This window comes from Lepisma saccharinum, chromosome 1 (assembly GCF_977018435.1).
Source record: "Lepisma saccharinum chromosome 1, izLepSacc3.1, whole genome shotgun sequence".
Lineage (NCBI taxonomy): Eukaryota > Metazoa > Arthropoda > Insecta > Zygentoma > Lepismatidae > Lepisma > Lepisma saccharinum.
In genome coordinates this window covers 105,735,455-105,760,462 of record NC_139229.1, presented here as the reverse complement: position 1 = coordinate 105,760,462, position 25,008 = coordinate 105,735,455, and the positions used below count along the sequence as shown (strand labels likewise).

The following is a 25,008-nucleotide window of genomic DNA, read 5'->3' as shown; positions in this document are numbered from 1 at the left end:
GAAGATCAGCCACGGTCCGGCCGCCCCTGGGTAAGAGATTCGGAGAATCGAGGAACTGGCAGGAAGGTGGCTGCAGACAGTCCAACACGACGGGATATACTTTCAATGTTAACCTGCTTTCATTGTACTGGAATGAACAAAGGTATGTTGTATACCAAGACTTATGGCTAGGGACGTGAAGTTTTCGTTTTATTTTCCCCTTAATTTCGATGTTATTTTTTACTGCATTTGGTGTTTTGTTTCGCGTTTTAGGGCAAAATTCGGTGTTATTAATTTTAAAATCTGTTATTGTTACATGCGTTTTTACTGTTCCTTTTATGCTTAAAATTTTCACATTGTTTTAGTTCTGGAAAATTGAGACAAATTTTAGTTTTAATGAGAAAAGAAATATGACTTACCTTTGTGAGAAATGACCATATTTCTTCCATTTGGAATATTGATTGATTAATTTGCTTTATTTTACTTAGCTTTTTGTGCCACATGTGGCTAATTTGCGAAGATGAGGATGAGAATAACATGATGAAATTCATGAACGGACACTCCCAAACATCCATGCCCAGTCCGGGCTTCGAACCCGGGACCTCTGGCGTCGTAGCGCAATGTGATAACCACTCCGCCACGGGGCCGGGCCATTTGGAAAACTATTTCATCTTATCAGCCACTAAATATGAAATGTTTAATGAATGATAACACCCAAATCTTTGAACACAATCATACACATCACATTTCCCTGACAATGCCAAAAATTCCCTCTGCAACCGTTTTGTGTACACACTCATACACGCCCCCCTCCCCCCCGAAACACAATAGGTGCTTTTCTCTGAAACTTTTCCCGTTCCTATGAAATTTCCATTCTGGGAAGATCCCTTCCCTGAGCGAATTCTATTTCAGGACGAGGTTAAACACTGTTAGTCATGTCTGCGCCAAACTACAATAAATGAAGCGTGATAATATCTTTTGAATCGAACTATCACCAACTACTCTACAAATGTCGGAATAGTGGTTCAGGTATTTTTTTTAACAGAAGAAGTGTTATCTTCAGTTTATATATTGCATATTTCGCGGAGTTTTTTGCGTCAAAGTGTAAACTTCTGTGTTATTCTGAAAAATGGCACAATTCGGATTATTTCCGATTTCGAAATACCGAAAAATTGCCTCCTTTACGTACCCAAATACATTTTAAACACTTTATTTTGCTTTCCTCGATTTTTCGGTGTTATTGTTAAAACGAAAACTTCACGTCCCTACTTATGACTCACCCTGTTTAAATAGAGTAAACAACATTGTAACATGGGGATGATAACTATGTTCACTTAAGTTTCAATTTTACTGCGTCTTTTACTTCACGATCCATATTTGAGGCCCCACTACCATTGACAAATTCCGGTTTAACCGTACTACTGGGCTTCGAGTGTATACCGCTAGTTTAGCTTGTTCGAGCGTTATTCGCTCGAGCGATGAGGCTCTCAATTCCGTACGCCGTGTAGCGTCGTCCGTGCGAACTATTTGGCGCTCGAGCAAAATCCTCTCCCTGAGATACTCTAATTCACATATTCCAACAAATAAACATGCCGAGGGGAAAAAAGCAAAAGTCTCACTTTCGTTTCAGTGACCCTTATGTTGTATGATATAGAGACAGCTTTCGTGGCACATTACGTAGCCAGGGGCCCTAACTTCGAATCTTAGATACGACATAGATGCGTTTGCCCCTTCGTCTGTTATATTAAATCATCATTAATCCTTATCGTCGCGATTAGCGTGCAGAGATAGATGAACGATGTAGAATAACAGAAAAATACAACGTGCCATTGCATGTAATAGGAAGCAATTCCAGTGGGTTGAAATCTGGCCTTTACGTGAGTTCGTGTGAAGCATCGGGACGTAGACCCTGGCGTCCTAATCAATTGCAGCACATGTTCCATTTGAAGAACAAACGAAAAAGTGCTCGGGGACTTCCATTGGGCCATCGTGGCTCCCTCTCCCAGCTGAGCTCCGTTTGCTCAGCAAACACTCCTCCGCGTTGGTCGCCAACCGCCGCACCCTAACGAAGTAATAGTTGCCTCTGCCTGCCGCTATCTTCGACCACTGTGCAGCTCAGAGTGTGGAGAAAATAGACTTCGGAGAAGATCAGTGTCGTTGTGAATTTGTTTTTGAGTCCACTTTATGTACAGATTCGCTAATCGGGACTGTACCTACACTTAAAAATGGGATCCGAACCACTGTGTGCTTCCACCGGGTATTGAACCCGGAACCCCTTAATTACAAGATGACGACATTGCCACTGCGTCATCGAGGAGGTCTAATATGTCGGCTAGTAAGAAGTAATTATGAAAAACTGAAAAAGTGGTAGCCTCTGTTGAGCCAAACACGTTAATGGGTGTCTGCTAATTAGCAAGAGAACAACGAATGTTATTTGTATGTGCATGGCTAATGCATACAAATATAATTTTCAATGTATTTTACCGCGTTGGAAGTCTAAGACGGCCGAGAACGCTGTCCGCGCTGAACGTTGCATGGTTCTTCCCCCGAGTTTCACTTTTGGTTGTCTGCCAAGAAACCATCTCGTGTAAACAGTGTCGCAGCTTTTAACTTCAATGCTCACTCCTTTCCTCCAAGTTTCTGACCTTTAAGATTTCGCTTGTTTCTCTTTTTCATAACTTTCTCTGGCATTTTAGAAAATTTGTGGAACCTTACTTGGGTCCCTCGCCATTGCCATTCAGTTAATTAAGTTAGAATTAATGAAATATAATACCAAGTTACTCAAGTTCCTCTTCCACATTATTTCTAAAAATCTAAGCCACGCATACCCGCGAACAAGGAATGAGGTTACTTACATCCTTTCCCTTTCAACACTGTATATGCATTTTTTTTTTATTTGTGCTGTTTAGTAGAGCGCTCACTGTCTCTTAGTGGCATCCTGTGCATGTTCTCATGTCGCCTCAGATTTCGGCAAGACGCCCCCGTAACTTTTCTCAGCACGTTTCCACCATTAAATAGAATCCATCGGTTTGTTTCTTTCATTCAAGTAACTCCGTCTGCCGATGTTACGAATGAATGATTTGATTTATTTTACTTCGCGTTTCTGCCACTTTTGTCTAATTTCGAAGATGAGGATAAATGCTGATAAGATGAAGAAGATGAAGAAACAATCACAGCACTAACAGCACTAAATAAAAGCCCCACAGAGGATTATTCTGGCTGCACGTCCAGGCGCCAGAGCCTCGTTAGTCTGCTGAATATAGTCCAAGACTTACTACGTGGAAGTGAGGTTGACATTTAGGTGTCTTCGGTTTGATTGATTGATTGATTTGTTGTTTTAAGTCCACTTTATGCACAGTAAGGCTAATTGGGACTGGACCTACAGTTTAAAGTGGGATCCGAACCACTTGTGCCTCCACCGGGTATCGAACCCGGGACCCCTTGATTACAAGGCGACGACGCTACCACTGCGCCATCGGGGAGGCCTTAGGTGTCTTCGGAAAGAGTCGCCTTACACCCCAGCGATGTTATGAAGGTGAACTTAATTCAATTTAGTTGCCAATAATAGTAATAATAAATGAAGTTTACCTGTCAATCCAATTCGACATCCATGTTTGTACCGCTGTTTGATTATTCTCTTTCAGGGCTATTGAAAAGATCTTGTGTGCATCTAAATGTGTATCCTTTTCTCGGTAACCAAAAATAGGAGTTCCAGCTTTGCTAATTGGGAGCGCACACCCAAAAGTGAGCGACAAGAAACAACTGGGCGCGAGGCGGCGAGTACTGCACGTCGCACCCATCCATTCCTATCGATTTCTGGGCCCCCATTGTCGAACGCCGCTGTGGCGAAATTAAATTTCGTGAATAACATTCTCCCGGAAATAAAACACGTGAATCGGCCCCGGCACGAAATCTACGTAACGGCTGCGTGCAACCAAGTTTTACGAGGAAAGATATAACGTTCGCGAATTCAGAAACCTTTTATTAGTCCATAAAACGTGGTCATAAAAACAAGTAGTCTACCGCTGTTCTATGGGAAACATACACGGGCTCCTTGCCTCGGCCGTGCTGGTTGGGTAGCGATGGAAGGCGGAGTTCGTTGGAAACCATCGTGTTTACAGGATCGCTAAATGGATTGGAAAAGTTCCATGATTCCGATTGAAAGGAGGGACTTGTATCGGTACGTCAATACTTTCTAACAGAAACTCGTTTACTGAAAGAGCTGTCCATATTCTGTTTAAAAATGGGCCGGAATACAGTAGATGCAGAACAAAGTACAACTAGCGGAGAGTTCGTCCCCTATTAAATTTATGAAATCGAAACTTTAAGTACTATACAAGAGCTACGTCTGATCTTCACTGTTAACTGCCAACACTTACATACAGGAAAGGTAAGAAACGGGAGATATTTTGTAGAAATTTCAGTAAAACATGCTTGCTCGACCAGATCTCTAACCCGGATCTCTGACATAGAGTGCCGAATCGTAAGGTAATTTCCAACTCTACCCTTGGAGAAATTAAGCATCGTCGATGTCATCAATGCTTCAGACGTATCAGATCAACTTTCATCCCCATCGTCACAAGTAGTCAAAAGTAACAGAAATACGACGTTAACTAAACTAAATCAATCAATCGCACGGTATGCTAGAGACGCGGGTTCCACTCTCGATCGAGCCTGCATTTTTCGTTGAGAGTGTACAGAGAAAGGCGATTGTTTGATTCTAATAAGTGATTCACAAAAGTAAAACAGTGGAAAATTCCGCCGAAATCGGGACTGGCTCGGTAGCTCAGTTGGTAGAGCAATTGCATGGTGTGAGGTGCAAGGGGTGACCTTCGCTGACGGCACCAACAGGTCAACCTAACTTCCACGTAGCAACTGCAATCCATTTCATCTTATCACAGTTCATTCCCATCGTCACGATTAGCCTAAAATAACAGAAATGACGTTCTATAAACTAAATCAGTCAATCAATGGCATGGTATTCCAGAGACCCCGGTTCGAGTCTTGGTCAATCCTGCATTTTTGCTGAAGTTTCTACAAAGAAAGGTGATTGTTTAAGTCCAAGCTTAAAAAATATAAAAGGTGATTCACTTTTACATAAAAATCTCAAGTCCGGTTTAAGTCAAGAGGTAAATATGATTTAAATCAGTGTAAGAATACACATCCGAAACTATGTAAACCTTCTGGAAGGAAGTACAGTATGACAGAGTTAAGTACGACGAGGCTCTCTTCCTGCTGCTCCAAGATTCTGGGTGAGTAGTTTCGTGTATGCAACTTGGCTTCTCTGGTACACCCCACAGCAAAAGAAACAGTAGACGAATTGTCCATCGCCATTCTTATTCGATCTGCATTACACAGTGTGATTAAAATGAATTGAAATTATGACATCAATAAGCGGAGGGTAATGCCCGCTTCGAACTAACGTAGTTTCATTCCTTAAAACAACACAGAATGTAGAATAAAAAAGTTATGAAAATAGCGGTGGGTAATTCGTCTACCATTATCTTTACCGTTGACTGTACAATGAAACAAACACCTATGTGCTATTTTATACTTCAATGACTCGATGTATGCATAATATCAATTTTTCGGATACAATGAACCCACTAAATTCACAAGTAAACACTAGCCGTTCAATCTCCGTTGCACGTTCGTTCTCCACCTCACACACTGCGCATGCGCAAAACTTGCATGGCAACAGAAGATAACAAATGAAAATTTGTGCGAAGCTTTCCGTTATCTGGTACTGTTCCTTATGTTTCGTTTATGTTTTATTTACTTTACGTCGCTTTTCTGTCACTTTTGGCTAATCGCGCTGATGGTGGTGAATGATGATTGGATAAAATTGATGAAGGAACTTGATTGATTGATTGATTTAATTTATTTTACTTCCATTTTCTACCACTTTTGGCTACTCGGGAAGATGAAGATGATGTGGAAGAAGTGACAGTCACAAACGCATGTGAACAACACACAACACGAGTCCCACAGAAGATTATCCTGGCTGTGAGTACAGGCGGCAGAGCCTTGTTAGTCTCAATATACAAGAAGCAGTTACCAGGTTGTGATGAAGAAACTCTCGCAAAAAAAAGAAAAGAAATCGTAACGCACATTCCTGGTCAAGTAAGTCCCCGCTTCCTTAAACTGGGAAGTGTTCACTGTTATTTAACTATCTCCCGCCTGCGTCACGACATTTATGATGTGAATTCTTGAAAACGTGTGCACTTACGCCTCTCATGTGAATCGCAAAGTATAATTCGCAGTTTCAAATCTGATCATATGAAACTAAATTTCTGAAGGAGACATTACACCAGGATTTCGTCTGGTCTCCCTATATACAACTTCAGTTATGACTTTTAAGTTAAATTGTGTCAGATGGTCAATTTTCTAAAAAATATGTTTACCACATTTCAAATATCTCGTTTACTATTTAATTTTGTTCCTCTTCAAAAAGCATTTTATTTCACCTTTGCAGATGGAGAACACGGACTGTAGCCCCAAAGCCCCAAAAGGTCAGCCTGATTGCACGTAACGACTTCCCCATGTGCATCTCCACGTGGATATGCCAATGCAAAAGCAGCGTGTATAACAGAGCTAAACCCACTTGGAGAAATCCACGCCAACTTGGAGACAGGTATGTAATCGTTTTCTTTTTATTTTGTGGAAGAACCAAATCTAATAGCTCTGTCATTTTCTTTATATCATTTTACGAGACTATGCCTGTGCGACTATGATGATAACGATGGGGAAGTTGATGCGTGTAATACCAGCAGGATGGGAAATTCAACTGAAGAATCAGCGACGAAGTATTTATTCCTTTAAACTCGCGAGAAAGCAGTTGCTTGTCATTCATTCTCGAACATCTTATTTTATTTTGGCCTTAATTTCATGGAAATATTCTAATGAGGTTACATCGCGTAATAAAAAAAAAGAGTTGAAAGTTATAAGTCACGTCGATATCGTCAAGGAATCTGGTCGTCGTTAACAAAGAAATTTCAATAATGAAGGTATTACACAACAGTACAAAGTAGTCATGAAGATCATTCCTGCAACAGGGAAAATTATTACTGCGTATGAGACTGAACTAAAATACAGAGAATTATGACTTGGAAATAAATTTTGGAAATGGTCTGTATAGAAATAATAAACCGGATTTCCTCTGAATGTGTATTATAGTCTTCTTCTTCCTTCACATAGAACATTTACATAAAACCACTCGGTTTCTGACTGCACATCCCTCCAGGCAACGTAACTCTCCCACCCATGATTCTGCCCTTGATTATTTTAGCTCATTGAAGCTCAACCAGCCTCAGATTTGCAAATTTTCTTTTGAAGTCGAAAAAATGTTCCGTGAATTCAGTTTCCTGTTTGCACTTCTGAAATCTCTGTATACTAGAGAAGACCAACAAAAATGAGGCATTTTGATTGATAACGAGATGAGAAGACGCGTTTCATCTGTTGAAATTTTGCCATATTACTGTTCCTATCTCCCACATCAATCAAATGGAAAACTGTTATGACATTTAAGGAGCAAACAACACACCGTCGGGAGCAGAAAAAAGTGTTTCTCGCTTGCCTCTAAGGAACTGAAAGAACGTTGCCAGACAAACTGTAGATTGATTAATTGCAACCTTTAGCCAGGATTCATTGTAAGCATATATAGCAATGGCCAAAAGTACGATAGTACGTACCTCCAAAGTGAATCCTAATATGCTGTTTCTTGTAGAACTTATGTAACCAAACCAGGGCCTCCAACGGCATCTGTACTTTTTTAAAGAATAGCTACGTATAAGTTGAGGGAGATATTTTTTAATGGAAAAAGAGAGAAACGTGCAAATTTTGCAACTTTTGCTTCGGAAATATATACTTTTAATGTTTGGTTTATTTTATTTTACTTCCCATTTCTGTCACTTTTGGCTAATCGCGAGATTTACTCTTAATGTGATAACGAGACAGAGTAGGTTGCACAAAAAATAACTTACGGAAATGAATTTCGGAGAAAAATGCAAATTGCATATACAGTTTATTTTTATATGGAATTTCTGAGATTGTAACTATGCTATGCAATCCAAAACTTATCTAAAAAATGGTAAAAGTTATTTTGTCATTTTGTTTTTTATATAAGTAGGATCACTTAATTTTTAAGTATTCCGGTAAGTTGTCACTTATATTTGAACCAAATTAATGTTATGCTAAAACGTACACTAATGCAGTTATAGTATGATGCATCAAAGAATTTGTTACAAGATCTATAGTCTCTATGCCATGTGGTTATAGTAATTCAACAGGGATTTTGACAATGATGTGCAGTTAGCAAGAAATACGCAATTTAAGTTGAAGCTGACAGGTCTGCATCAGTCTTTTGTTACCTCTAATCGAGCTGCACTCTTATATATCTTATATAAACATGACGCAGGTTTAGGGAAGTGAGGCGAAGTTAACGAATATTTCTCCTTTTATCTGCGACATGATTAGGGAGTATGTAAGTAATATCTAAACTACAAAAAAATGGATAACAAGTCCTGTAAATATTCGAGACCTTCTGCAATTTCACACAGTCACCATAAACCGTCTTTTTATTCCTGGCAATTACGCAAATAATGAGTAAGTAAATGGTATGCATAAATGAATAAATGCAATTTTTATAAAATGAAAAAAAGAAATAAACTATTTAGAGTTGGACTGTGAATTCTTGCTAGTTTGAATAACACTGACTTCATTCACATCGATTATATCCAAAAACATAATCATCACTTACAATCATATGGGTAAAGTGCCTGAGATAAAACATGTTTAAACAGTAATTTCTCCGAATAAATAATTTTGGAGGGATTTTCTCGACAACAGAATTTTGAAATAAAAGATAGAATCTGCTGATCTTCTCAAAGGGAGACAACACATAGTTGTTTGGCATAAGCATATGAATGCCAACACAACCTAGCCTTCACCTCAAAGGGTCTTCTTCAGTCTTCCCATCTCTGCTACTGTCTCCATAATAGCCTTCCAATGAAATATGTGGAGAGTCGATTTCGGCTTCCTCCGTTTAACGTGCAAATCTTCTCGGGCTTAGTGAGAACGAGGGCAACCAAGTGCCCGGAAAGCAAATTTCTTACAAATTTATGGATTTTAGGGGTAACGTAAGAGAAAGCAAGTAGCTTCATCTTCGCCAAGAGGTTCGATTGGAACGCTGAAAATGCCTCGCCCTCAATTTCCCTTTCGGACCAAAAGAATATTCGCCGTTCTCCTGGTTAGCCTGTATGGAAACTTGAAACGATTTAAATGCGTGCAGCAAATAACAAATTTAATTTGAACCTAAAATTGCGAGGGAAAAAATATTAATTACAGACCGTAAAACCAATTATCTAACGACGGTATTTTTGGCGTGTGCGGTATTGGAAGTTTTCGGTGTATGAATCTTCCACTGTCGTAAATCATGGAAAAAGGCCAATTAAATATGCAATAAATAATAACACATTTTTGTTATGTATTGTTTCCATTTTGCCAACCCTTCAGGAGTCTTCCGGAATGAAACTCCGTCTGCGGACTAACTTTGTTTTCTCCCGGAATGGTGAGATTTTGTATTATTATATTTTTATTTCTTTTTGTGTGCATTTACCGCACGAAGATATTTCACAATATTGTTAGAAGATGAATCATTGTTTAAGTAATATAAGGAGAGAGAAATAGAAACTTTACACATTGACGTTCGTTTCCTATCCATGTAAAATTGTATAACCTTTATGTACTTGGCAACATTGACGTTGCCATAGTAACGTGAAATAACAGTTGTGGAAGATGGTGATAAAATGTTGTTCTCAAAACGTGATTTGCTGCGTTTTCTTTTCTAAAACAATCCAGGTAACTGTAAACTTAGTTCTTTAATCAGCCCACAGAAGTTTAGCATCACCTTCGCAAATCTTAAAAAAATATTCTTCAGTGCCGTAATAACAATACACGCATAATTAATCATCGACGTTAACGGCACAAATAATACCAATTTTTTTTTAAAAAATTACACCCGAAAGATCGAGGTCCCTATTCTTAACACTTAAGGGCGGAGCGTCCAGCCAGAAGGGAGGACCCTAAACTGCTCTTCCCCCACCGAGCTTTCCCCGCGGCAAGCTAGTGAAAGAGATTCTGTGCGCTGGATGGTCGTAGGAGGAGGAGAAAACTTAGCATTACGCTTATGGAAGTATTATTCTATTTGTTCTTTTAAGAATATCAAACTTCCGATGGCGTAGAAAAACATAGGAACGGAGAGAGAACGGGCTCAAGATTTCATTTCCTGTTGGAAAAGTCGAAATGTTCATTTGATTAGACGTAATTTGCAGTTGAAGTTGTCCCTCCATAAGGAATATATGACATCCTGTAAATACTTATTCATCATATTTTTCACATATCGTATCTGGCTTAATAATCAACTTATAAAAAAGCTTCCACTTCCAACATGGGGAGAATTCATCCTCTCTTTTGCCAGTGGAATTTCACATTTTGATGTGAAATAAATGTCTACCTAGTGGGAAACTGTCTCTCCTAGCCTCAAGCATTGCCTTTTTAACCTCACTCTGGCTTTCACGTACCATTTAACAACTGAAAGAAGAATTTTACTTCTTACACAGTCTAGATAAAAGCAGAGGGCGAGTACTTACATTCCGGAAGTCGACCACCTGAGTGATAAGCGTCCCGTCAGAGCGCTGGAATTCCAAGGTGACTACGTCATCTGTTACGTTGGCAGTGATGGTTTCTTGCAGGATGTCCCCGCCCTGGAAAATAAAGTACAAAGTTACCCGCTAAACACTACTCCCATTTGCTCACGTGAATGTTTAGTGGCAACTTGCGTGCAGAAATAATGGATATTGTGATCTACCAGCTAGATAACGGCGTAAATGTCTGGTCCACGTTACACGTACCACTTTACAATCTACAAAATTATTACGCATAGCAGCAACATTCACAAGTCTTTTAATTGAGACATTCGTAACATGTATTTTAATTTTCTAGTGCTCATAATCATATGTTGTTTCCAAAGAGTTAAGAACTTTCTCTTGTACATTTTATTAAAATATTGTTTTGTCGCTTTTTCTCATACTGATATAGTAATGTGTGAAGAAGTAAATGCCCTATGTCACAGTGGTATTGTAATATATGAACAAGTAAATATCCTCTGTCATGGTGGTATTGTAATGAGACATATGGGAATGTGGAGGTATGGATCCTCATATTCTTTTCTCGCCGGCTCCCGTGGCAGAGTGGTTAGTACATCGGGCTGCGACGCCAGGGGTCCCGGGTTTGAATCCCGAGCTGGGCATGGATGTTTGTGAGTGTCCATTCATCAATTTCATCATATCGTCACTCATCCCCATTTTCGCAAATTAGCCAAGAAGTGGCACAAAAGCGAAGTAAATAAAGCAAATCAATCCTCATATTCTCGATCTCGGCCACAGTGGAAATGATGTGATCAGCCGATTTTACCGTAGATACCCATTGATTAAAGACTGAGTTAGCCTGAGAGTCGTTTCATGAAGGAATAGTGTAGAGAAAATTTCCACCTGAAATTACCCATCCTGTGTATCGAACTCGGGTCTCCCGCTTGACAATCAGACTGGACTACCGTGTATATGCTCTTCATATAATTAAATTACATTATCAATAAATAATATATGTAAAGATATAAAGTATATTTATGTATTTCAAATGTTACTTCTCCATTGCAAAATAACAGTTCCCTTTCTGTTACGTAGCTAGACAAGTAAGTGGCAAGTTTCTTACACAAGCTCTTTATTCCACCTTTGTGTGTGTGTGTGCGTGTCTGAAAATCCCGATCAAATTTCAATAGAGGGTAAAAATAGAGTCATCGTTCTCATTTCCTAGGCTATATCCTACTCCATAATTTATTCATAACAAAGGTCAAAAGCAAACTAAACTGAGCACAACTTGTTCCGTGTTCCCATAGAATATTTTCTCTAAGGCAATTTGAAAAACCAATTTCCTTGTTCTCGTTCCGCGATCTCCTTGTATATTAAATTTTGCATGTCATGTCGTCTGGCACTATGTTACAGTACGAAATAAATTAAGAAGTAACAATGCTAGCTTAAATAAGATAGATTTACGAGTAATGAGTAACCGAATGGATGTAATTGAACCGGTGAGACCAAGAAGGAAAAGATTCCACTCGACCTTACTTTCGGAAATAAAAAAAAATCATAGCAACCAAAACTAAAAGCCGGATGAAGAAACTTATAATTACAAACTTATTCATCATAACCATAGTAACAATATTTCATAAGTGGTTTGTTTTTAAAACCTTTATTTTAGCTCTGATATGTATTCAAAGTATTCAGCCCATTTTGTTCAAAAAGTGGAATCTTTCCCTTCTTGGTCTCACCGGTTCAATTTTAAGAATAACGAAAATTTATTTGCATTTGGCTATTCAATTTCCTTTTTTCTATCTCCGTAAAAGGATCACGACGATGAGGTTGAATGATAATTAACTCAACGTCACACCAAATCGCTGTAGTTTTACTTACACAATCACATGGAAGTCTTTTCACCTCAGTTGCTCATTGAAAACAGTTATACATATTTATCTCTGTATGTAATAATGCTACGACCAAAATAAAAATGCAAATGCAGATTATGCAAAGACAGTATTTATAACACAACAAAAAAGTGGATAGCCATCATAAATCAATCCTTTGTCTCGTCGCTGACCGAGTGCGTTGAATGCTGGATTTACGATCTCGACACAGTCGGTTGGGGTTCGAGCCCTGTCATGGGAATGGGTATTTGTGTGCGTACCTTCATCAATTTCCACACACATAATGTATTGGACAGTATACATCTATGCACCTAACTTAACACGCAATAAGTTAATGGTGTCTACTATTAATCATACTCGTTGTCGCGATTGCCTAAAGAGGTAGAAAATCTAAGTAAAATAAAGATTTTAAAATGCTTTTGATTCCTAGTCAGAATGCGATAAAATCAATGAACATGGGTGAATAAAATAAAAAAAATCACGAATCCCCTTGATCAAAGGGTACCGAAGTTGGTTATGGCCTCAGAGGGTAGGAAATTATAAATCCTCCCATGGACTCCCTGAAAATAACTTTATCCCTTCATAGAGTAAATCAACCCTCACTTCCATTAAAATGTTATTTGCTGGAACTAATGGAATTTCCCAAACTTTGCCTACAGCGCAGATGTTCGCGGTCGATCAACACGTGAGTTTTCTGACTTCTCTATCCGAAGTTATGCGATGATATTTTGCTTATTTTTCAACGTAAATATATTCTTGTTTCAATTCCACGGCTGGCTGCATCAAAGTCTGCCAGCCGTCCTTGGTTGTCAGAAGGCAAGGCTTCGATTTTTAGCTCTGCATGGGAAGCGGGTCATCCCGTAACGCAACTGTGTTGTTTGGGTTGCATATGCGCACGGCGTTCCTGCAAGACAAGTCACGCGAGGGTTCAAAAGCTATTGCGACGATTTACGTCAAGTATACGCCTAGGGTATAACAATATGAATCGAATTTTAGGAAGAGTCAACATCAATACTTTGCTCAGAGTGTTCATAATTGTATAATTAATTCAAATTATTAAACTCTGGTAATTAAATATAAGAGTTCCATGCATTCTTGCATGAGTGTGTGTTGTTATACAGTTCTGCTGTATATTGAAGAAGGAACGATGCGACACACGCGCGCGCGCCAACACACACAAACACACACACACACAGTAAAGTCAGAGAAGTTAACATTTTTCTTTATTGTGAATCCAAATTAGTTTCATGTTGCACATAATTTGAAATCAAATTTCCATAAACTGCAAGGAAATTGCACCTAATTTAACACCCAACAAGTTAATGGTATTTAATAGAAATTTCTGACCAACATTGTCACGAAACAACTGTCTCTATGCATCATTATTGATCATCTCTTCATTACTTCATCCGTCATTTGTCCCATGTCTCTCGACCTTTCATGTCTACAGCCTTAATTATTATGAGAGTACCAAGATATGACAATAAATCACCAGAAGATACTAATAGTGTCGGCCACTTACGGGTTCATTTTTCGCCGAATGACTCAGTCTATTTCAAGCTTTAACTTCCTTTACGTACACTAATATTAAATTCGTTCCAAAAATTTCCTCCGATTCTTTCCAACAAAAGAGCGACCAGTTTTGTAATAGCTAATTTGGGGAATGATATTAACTCTATCTGCCTACGCGTATCGTCACATATGTTTTATTTATGGACAGAATAATTTCACGTAAATCGTTTGTAATTTTAAAAAGGAAACTAGTTGAAATTACAAAGTTTAATTGGACTAAACATTTCGTTGGTTCGAGTAGTCTTTTCCACATAGTGGAATGCCTATGTCTATTTCATTTCAAATATCTTTTGTACCTAGCAGATCTGGGACCTAAACTTTATCTACAGAAGGATTAAATTAATTGTAGAAAGTTCTAGCTTAAAATAGCTACAATTTGCGGGAAGGTTTATATACAGTCTGATCACGATGTGTCTAAGAAGGAAAATGAAGTGTATGACAATTCTCAGTATACAAAGATACGACAAAGAGACCACTTTCATGAGAATTTGTATAATAACTTTACTCGTCGAGAAATGGATGACTATCTGAGAGAGATAAGCAGATTATTTCACTTGCCAGCACCAAATAATTATACGATTAAAAATTTCCTTCGAGCAAGCAATATGGTCTATCCGTTATTATCCTCGTTCACTTGAGACCGATCTTTTGCCCTTTAAAATAGAGGACAAGAAAATATCAGCAAAACTATTAATATTAAATTCAAGTAAAAGTTAATATTATTTGTTTGTATTACTTAAACATAATCGTCGCATCGTGTTTTCCAGTCCAAAGATTGGTTTACAACCTTTCATCTCCTAATCGTCGCATCCGCGTAACAGATAACGAAACCAATGATAGCTGCGCAGAATCTTCGGATGCAGAATATTACATTTTCTAAGTCCGTACTTCGCAACACTGTAATAAATTTCCTCAAGTCTAATATTTCGACTATACGAGTGCACATATCAATAACAACTAATGTGTTAAATTTTTTCAGATCGGAAGAATGTTTGCTAAACTGTCAGGAAGAAATGATAAGCGTCAATTTGGACTATTCAATTTTAACGTATATTCACAAGTACTCGTGGATCCTAATCTTTCATCCCAGTTTAATAATAAATTATTTTTTAGTGCCGTTAATATGGGAACGAATTTTTTTTAAAAAAAGTTTTGCATAATGGTCGCACTCAACATTTTTGCAAAATAAAATGGCATACAATCTGTGACGATTATGTGGTGAAATACGGCATTTGTTGTTATCGCGTGATATACGTAGTTTATGGAAACAATTTTTTTTCTGCAGTGCACCGTATTCGCTTCTCTAAAGAAGTTCGCCTGAGTTGTCTTCCTTCTCGGTCTCGTTCCTTTGCCCGCTTCACAAACGCAGGCGCTACTTCTACCAGTTCTTTGATCTTTTCCTGTGCCTTTTTTAAAGATTGACTTCCACTATTTGCTAGAACGTGAAGTGAGAGCATTATGTGATAACACATGTTTGAGGGGGGGGGGTTCTAGAGTAGAATGTATGACGCCTGCCACCTCACAGGATCTCATACTTTGAGAGTCCCTGCCCGTGTTGATTAATGATATTAATTTGTTTCTTGGAAGACGAAGGTCACTAAAATACAAGGTTGTATGCCTTACCAAAGAGCTTTCTTTGATTGCAGTCCATGAGCAAGATTAAATGTGCAAAGCTGTAAAGGAAGCTGCACAAGACGTAGAGACAAATGGCATGTGAGAATATGTATTGGTAATTCACAGTTCTTTCAACTCAACAAATTTCATACTTATGGCGAATAAATGTCAAAACGTCACTCCATGAAATTAATGGATTGTTCATTTCGGTTGTTTTGTTTGCATCAACAGACAAAAAACAATTCAAAATAATTTATATTATGTTGAAATAGGATCTGCTAGGCAGAAAATTGTTCATGTTTGCATGTGTTAATCACAGATAAACATATATGTGTGAACAGATCACATACAATTGATTATTGTCTCTCAACACTTATTGACCACTTTTATATTTTCCCACATTTCAAATACTTTCTCGTATAATTATCTCGTCTATTTTTCGGTTTTCCCAAATAGGTCTTATTGCTATGTTTTCATCCAGACGGTTTCCTTTCACAAAATGCACGTGTCCAAACCACACTAACATTTTAGATATTACATGATTTTGTACATTTTATTCTCAATAAGTGTCTAGTTCACGGTTTGTTAGTATCTAAAAATTCCAAACTTAAACTTTATTGGCCAATAATAAAACTTGTTACTTAATGCATGTGAGACATTGGTTTTAAAAGAATCCACGAAACAAAAATTACTATAGCTCGCAAGAAAGATAATAAGAAAATATTTGGTTAAAGTAAGCTCTTTTGGTCAGGCTCAACGCATCATCCTATTGTTTCCTTATCTCAAATAGCGGCTTACAGTTTGATAAATTTCAAGGAAAACTCGGCCGCCAATATTTTAAATCTCCGTATATTTACATACTTCTTTATATTCAGTTTTTCAATTTGTCATATTCACAATTTATACAGCGTAATTTTATATTAACAGTAATGTGATCATAATTATACATCATATTATTTCAACAATATTTTCGCGAAATATAATTGAAATTAATGACAACAAATGTATTATGAATGGATGAATTGATTATTTTTTTTTATCTTTTGCACCTTTCAATGTATGCGGGGAAATATCCACTTATATAAAATCCTTACCTGGGAGTTAAAGAAAGGGGTGTAAAAAGCCCTTTGAGAAGAGTTAAAAGTGCAGGTTGTAAATGGACCTTCACGGAACAAAACAAAAGTAACACATTACACTAAAAAACTTCCTCAGAGACAGTAGAACACGCCCGCTCTTCTTAAAAAGTCAAAAAACATTAGTTAAACTCTGTCATCATCTCTCAACGTGCAAGATAAATCATTGGGAAAGCTGAATCTGTTTGAGGAAATGAAAATCGGCACATTCGAGAAGGATGTGCCTAGGCACGGCATAGCACAGGGTCCAGCCCTTGCAGAAAATGACTATGGGTGAGATGGCTGTGTCCGATACGAAGTCGAGTTAAAATAACCTCTTCTTAACAAGAGGGACGGTACGAGGAATGCCATGCACCAAGGGTGGGCTTGATAGCGCGAAGCTTGTTTCCTGTTATCTCGTCCCAGTTTTCCTTCCAGGTGTCAAGAAGGGAGCAAACAAACACATTCTGCAGGGCCATGGCTGGCAGGAGGTGGACGAGAATATCGTCGTCTGCATCAGCAGACTTGGCGGCAGCATCTGCTGCTTCATTCTTCTTGGTGCTCATATAACAGAAGCAAACTTCAGCTCTGACAGATAAGGATACGCTGCACTAGTGGACGCCTGGAAGGCAGCGATTCAAGACTCTGGAGGACCTTTTCCAAATCGAGAACGAAAGTCCAGTGCCTTTGAGTTTGCATAGAGTTGTGCCGTGTAGATGGAACAGGCAAGATGCAAAGCAAGATTAACTTTGTGAGTCCACAATAAAGGCACAATCGATTCCACTGATTTGAAACCATCCGTATAAAATACACAAAAATTGGGGTACTGCATGCGTGTTAAGCTAAAATTAAATAGTAAATAACAAATTAAACAAATTAACATCTTTTGGGCCAGTCACATGGCCTAACTAGAGATTCAGGTGCTATATCAGGCAGTTGTATTCATCCCCCTTTAAAAGCAATTATCCCTTCCGAAACTCGTGGACGCGCGTTATGGTTGTTTTAGGGAAAATAACTGCCGATGAACGCAGATGAATTATATTCAATGGATTGACTTTTGTTTCGTTTGTTCACAAGCAGTGCGGATGGTGTAACGTTGAATTTGCCAATGCTTGCGTTGGCCAATTTTCTCTTTTTTGCTTACGAAAACTCGGAGTAGGTTATAATTTCACCCTCCATGTGGAAATTTTCTGCGCCATCACGTCTCCGAGCAGGCTTTTTCAATGCAAAAAATGGGGTTATTTTGTTTCATGTGCATGCGTTCAGAGCAGCAAAGCATGAAAACGCGAATGTGCAGTCGGTTTCCGTGCAGGCGTGTGTGTGTTTAAAAAATCCCTTTGTTTGCGCCGACCGAAAAAAGCACGGCAACAGAGCAAGATATTCGTTTGTTCTCTGCGAACCAATGAAATCGCAGAGTACACAAAATCGTCGTTAGCGGATGTACTCAATTTGGTCTAACAATAACGATCTCGTCTGTTCAAACAGGAACCTTTATTCCCAATACTTGCAGCGGGAGGAGGGGGGAGAAGTTTTATACCTGGAATCCTGCATTACGTCATCAGACGGCCGCTTGGAAATGGGACTGGATAGCAAAGCAGTTGCTGATGTACAGAACTTCCTGGTCGTGTCCAGGAAATGAAAATTTCTCGTGTCTTCCTTGCCAAAAAAGTTCGATGGAACAGTGTTAGTGTTCCAGGGGCGGCTTCAGGTGACCAGACGTCCCGTATTAACGGGGACAGTCCCTTTTTTGAGTCTCCGTCCCGATTTTTTAATGTAAAAGAGGAACGCCAGAATGCCCCTTTTTTGTGACAATGTCTTATCGGCAAAGAATTACTGCAACACCTAGCGATTGTTGAGTAGAAATTATTTCACATTTCAATGTCAACAATGTACCATACTCCAATTTTCTTATAAAATTTCTTCTCTGTTTGCCTGAAACTAATGTTCCCACTGAACGAGTGTTTTCGTACATGAATGGTTTGTGGATAAGTGACAAGAACGCTCTTTCTGTACAAACTTTGAAAGCTATGTGGATTAATAAGGTGAAGTATAATCACACGTGTCTAAACTTTTACAAAATGTTATTTGAAAAGAAGGATGTATTGAAGATCCTTTCATCGGGAAAATATCAATGAATGACTTCTTATTCTAAAGGACTGCTTGTTGGAATGCAGTGCATATCACTATATTATGTAAGTTATTTACACAGTATTTATTTATTTTTCAAACATATGTATTTATGACATTATAGTAAAAATGTACATTTTACCGTCACGTTTTGTCTTGTTTTCATTTCAGGAAAATGTGAAAAATGTCCTGTTTTGTTCTAAAACTCCAGTCACCTTAGGCTTCATCCAAAGCCAGGCTGGCCCACCCTGTCAAAATGTAATAGGTAAGGCATTTGCATATTTTTTTCGGGAAGACCAATACATTGCTCAGTTAGATGATCATGCGTTTCATAACAAAAGGAATATCTTTGATGGGACATGTGTTTGCATTTTTGGTCGATTTTGCAGGATATCCCATTTCTAGAGGTTTCATGGCATTGTAGTGCATTTTAAACAAATTTAAAAACATCATCTTGCTTTTTATGTTTTCACAAGAGAGTTTTTATTTATTTTCTTAAAAATCAACCCACTTGTTTCTTGCCAGTACGAAAGTTTCAAAACGAGATGGTCGTCTAACACAGTGGTTTCCAACTTCAAAAGGTCCGAGGGCCAAAATTATATCCAGCATTTGATTGGCGGGCCGGGCCGCATTTGGGGGGGGGATTAAAAATTACAAAAATTGTAAGTACTGAACTGAAAATGTAGTACTTTCGCATGACCTAAATTTCTTAAATGAGGCAATAAATACAACGGATTCAGAAATCAAAATTGTATAATTACAATTTTTTTCACAAAAACCCAATACTTATGTATGAATTGAAAGAAATGAAAAACACACCATACAAATAAGAATCCTTAATAGTAAGTGTTCAATGTGAGAATTGAGGCCGATCTGCTTCTTTTATCAAAGTTGGAATGTCCACTTCAATTTCTGTATTTGAAAGTCTCAGAAGGTGAAGCAGTCAAGAATCTGCCAGTCGGCTTCTGTAGTAGTTCTTGACTATCTTCATTGCATAAAAAACACTTTCACACGTGTATGTGCTACCGAACATCGATGTCGTTCTTCGCCCAAAACTACGAAGGTATGGTAAGCGTTCCTTTGAAAGGTATTTGAAAAACTCTGGCCCCTTTTCTTGCCTAGTTTGAAGGAACACATCGTCTTGCAAATCACACAGCGGACGAGTTCATTCCGCATAACGCAGAGGTGGGAAGCGTACGAGTTCATTCCACATAGAGAAGGGGTGGAATGCATGGTGTGAAGAGAAAGTTACGTCACTTTAGATTCTTCCGATGATGATTATTGACTGCAAAATCAATTCTACCTGTGATAATGTCTTTCTTCACAGAGCTTGCGTTCCTTCAGTAGAAATAGAACGTATTTTAATAAAAATACATAAAATTCATGTATTTTGCAAACTGGCTTTGCGGGTCGCAAAAAAAGGCATCGCGGGCCGCCAGTTGGAAAACCCTGGTCTAACACATGGAGAGAAATTGAGTATCGTTTAGACATTCTCCCTGCCGTGCAACAAATCGCGGATATGTTGAAGTTTATGAATAAAACAACAAACTTGTGATTTTGGGGGACATTTCGAAAACAACATGTCTACCTAACACAACAAATCATTTTGAGTTGGGATGCCATTTCCAATATATATATATATATATATATATATATATATATATATATATATATATATATATATATATACAGGGTGTCGCAAAACTCTTTCAACAACGCTTGGGTGCTGGTAGATATCATAAAAACAAGTAACTTTTCCCTATAAAGTTTACCTCGAAAGCGCTTAGTTTCTGCGCTATAAGCGCTTAAAGTCTATCCTGTACGTATGCAACCCAACACAGCAAACGCTTGCTCTGACATATTTACCAGGCGTGCGTGGCAAGGTTGCCACTAGCGTTCCTCGTTAAGGGAGAAGACTTGAAAACAACAACTTGAGAGTCTTGCCTGAGCAAAATCCAAAACATTAATGGTACTTGCGATGTTGTAAGAAGCATTCACAGTATTTATAAACTGACCAAAACAAATAATGGGCAAACTGAAATTCAAGATTACTCATTCTAAAATATCTCCATAATTGATTGATTGATTTGGTTTATTTTAATTTACTTTTCTGCCACCTTTGGCTAATCGCGGAGATGAGGATGATATGATAAAATAACAAATGACACCAATGGCTAGACCCGAGACACCTGGCGCCGTAGCGAGCTGTGCTAACCAGATCACCACAGAGTGTTTCGTGTATCATGCAATATCAACAATTGCAAGGGACACGTGAGATAGAGGAAATCCACGAACGAACAAATGTAAGCATGATGTGTTTGCTGCCTCGTTTCGAACACGCAGACTGTAATGTAGAAATTTTCAGCGTAAAATGCAGGCTCGACTAGGACTCGAACCCGGGTTATTACAATCTATTTGAAAATTATTCCTATATGTACTAGCGTTATTGCTAATCGTGTTTGTCTCATAAGGAAATAATTGCGAGGCTCTTTTAATTTAATGATTAATTGATTCATTGCTTGATTGATTTGCTTTATTTTACTTAGCTGTTTGTGCCACTTTTGGCTAATTTACGAAGATTGTGATGAGTGATGATATGATTAAATTGATGAATGGACACTCACAAACATACATGCCCAAGCCGGGATTCGAACCCAAGACCCCTAGCTTATTTTAGAAAACAGTGGCAACCTATAAATTTTACCGACAACTGATATGCATGTAAGAAAAATTATGTGTTTTAAAAATTGGTATCAAGAAAATTCCAACGATTATTTGCAATACTAGGAACATGCGAATTAAAAACTCTCCCCCCCCCCTTTCTCTCTCTCTCTCTCTTTCTCTCCACTCAAACTGGTTAATCTTGAATGCTCTATTAAAGAAGTTGTAGGAAGAAATTAATATTTCGTTGAAAGGAATTACATTGAGTTCGGTGCATACTTACTGCCTGTACTAGTGTGTTATGCACATCACGATATCGTTTGATATTGGTACATCAAGAGAAATCCTCGTAATTTACACTCTTTGCATGTGTACGAATTAGTTTTCTCATTTTGTGTCTTTGCTTCGCATTCTTATCATGGAACGTGAAAAAAATAATCAAAAGGAAACCATTGAGTACACGTCACAAATTGTACATATTTATCATTCATTGTTGCAACTTGATATCAACATTGAAATATAAGAGTAATATTTTCGGAAAGCACCAAAATGTCAACTTTTAGTTCACAATGGAAACAACGTCTTGTAGAAAACGAGCGATATTCTGACATCTAGAATAATTCTTGCGAATTTATATTATTCTCATTGTACGTAATTTTCCTGCACTTACGGGCAAATAGTAAATACGAGGACAAAAGATCCGGTGACATTTTTGTCCAGATCGGAACTCGTGTCCGGAACATTCGGTAGAGAGGGATCATGTCTTGATCACTAAACGTACTCAGTCACCGAAGTGGCTCAAGAATATTCATCTGCCGGAGATTTTTGTTTCTTTTCAGCCTGCTTTTTATAACGAACTCTATTTACAATAGCGCTAGGTCACAATTTTCTAATAAATAAATTGTAATAACATTACAGTCTGCGTGTTCGAAACGAGGCAGCAAACACATCATGCTTACATTTGTTCGTTCGTGGATTTCCCATATCTCACGTGTCCCTTGCAATTGTTGATATTGCATGATACACGAAACACTCTGTGGTGATGTGGTTAGCACAGCTCGCTACGGCGCCAGGTGTCTCGGGTCTAGACATTGGTGTCATTTGTTATTTCATCATATCATCCTCATCTTCGCGATTAACCAAAGGTGGCAGAAAAGTAAATTAAAATAAACCAAATCAATCAATCAATTATGGAGATATTTTAGAATGAGTAATCTTGAATTTCAGTTTGCCCATTATTTGTTTTGGTCAGTTTATAAATACTGTGAATGCTTCTTACAACATCGCAAGTACCATTAATGTTTTGGATTTTGCTCAGGCAAGACTCTCAAGTTGTTGTTTTTAAGTCGTCTCTCTTAACGAGGAACGCTAGTGGCAACCCTGCTACGCGCCCCTGCTAGTTATGTCAGAACAAGCGTATGCTGTGTTGGGTTGTATACGTACAGGATAGATTTTAAGCGCTTATAGCGCAGAAACTAAGCGCTTTCGAGGTAAACTTTATAGGGAAAAGTTACTTGTTTTTATGATATCTACCAGCTCCCAAGCGTTGTTGAAAGAGTTTTGCGACACCCTGTATATATATATATATATATCTGACTTCGTATTTCTCTTTTTGGATAGTATGAAATCATCCAGAGTAGCATGATTTTCTGCCGAATCAGGAAAATAACATGTTTGTTCGCAACTCCAGTCTCCTGTGTAACGTATCTTTTATTGCGGAAGTTCTACAAGGTGAGGTGAGGTGACATTTTGGTCTGGGTAAGAGTTGAATATACATAGTTTTATAAGCGAGAGTAATTTACATAACAGCACCATGTCTGTACCTAGTGTACTTTTTGTGTAAAAATGTTTGAAATCGGGGAAAGAGACTTATATATATATATATATATATATATATATATATATATATATAATCTCAAGACCTATGTTCATATATTCTCTTTGTGATTTTATAATCCATTTTGGTAACGGCGGAATCCACGTTCTGTTTACTCAGATTGTGAGACCCAGCGTCTACATTAGCTACTGCTTGGGATAAACTAGACGGCTGGAGATCGAAAACTCCTGCGCTCAGTCGTCTCCTTCCTTCCGATCATCTTTCTCGTGTCGTGTGATTTCCACGGTTTGGTCGTGGGCTTCTTCAGATTCCAAAGTGGAAAGCTTTGATTACGTCATCAATCAATAGCTTCCGTCTTGACAGGTCTGCAATGAGCAGCCCTGAGTTACACGTATATCTCGCATCTGGATGGAATCACGTGACATCTCCGTGAGTACCTAGGCTTGTAGCACGTTTTCTTCTATTTTGAATAGGAAACATTAACAGTACATTCATCTTGAAATCATAGAATATCATAGAGAAAAGAATCTATTTGTGGATGACATGAATCATAACGGATTCTAATAAAGCTGCGTGCGGTATTGTTTATATGAAAAATATATTTGTATTCAAAATTCTCTGCGGCACTGATATGTTATATTGACCAATACCGATAGAGTACTGATTGATCTATCCGATTGATACTACACGTACTGTAAACATTTGTATTTTTATTTAGCGTCACTTTTGTGCCATTTTTCCTAATCGTGACGAGGAGGATGAGTTCTGAAATTGACGAAGGGACACTCACAAAGAACAAAGAATGCCTATGCCGGGATTCGAACCCGGAACCTCTGACGTCGTATCACACTATGCTAACCACTTCGCCACGGAGGTCGACTTAGTAAACTAAACATCCACAGCAGTTTAACTATCACGGAACCTCGCACAGAGTAACAAGTCACAGTCATGTAATTTATAAAAAATAATATGCAACACAGTTTCTGATGAAAATTGGTGTTTGGTGTTCTTTAACGTTTTCATGTTTCAAACCTGCTCTAGAAGTCTACTTACAATTCATTATGATAGAATATTCGTTCCTAAGAAATATTGGCACATAAGCTACTTCCAACTAACAAAGCAGTGTATGTTGTACTACGTAACAACTAAGTATATACTCTGAAAATTTATAAAAGATAACAAGCTGGAATCGATTAAAGGTGGTCTTCAAACTCCTCCCAAAATATATTTGAAATTGTAGTATTAATGAAAGCATGAAAAATTAGCATTGTTTTTCCACTACTTATTTTATATGTCACATATTTGCTATCTAAGCAACTGACTGAATTGTGCTGTACTTGAAATCATAAGCTTATTTAAATAAATAGAACATAGCGGGAAGATTTTTGAAATCACTATATGGAAGCCAAATTGGACATCGAAACTTTAAGAGAATTTTCGTGAGAAATAGCATTATAATGAGGACATGACTAAAACGTACTATAAAAGAAATGTTTTTCTCCCCTCATCCGACACGTTGCAATACGACTACGTGGTGTGTTTCAAGAACACAAGTAAGTTATTATGTC

General features: G+C 38.1%; 1 protein-coding gene across 1 annotated transcript in view; it reads right to left on the bottom strand.

Moving 5' to 3' along the window:
• LOC145985978 (out at first protein-like) overlaps nt 1–25,008 on the bottom strand; it is a 65,789-nt gene that overhangs the window by 15,785 nt on the left and 24,996 nt on the right. The window contains exon 2 of the mRNA XM_083120137.1: nt 10,629–10,742. Coding sequence (XP_082976263.1) covers nt 10,629–10,742 — 114 coding nt within the window. The remainder of the gene's footprint in view (nt 1–10,628; nt 10,743–25,008) is intronic.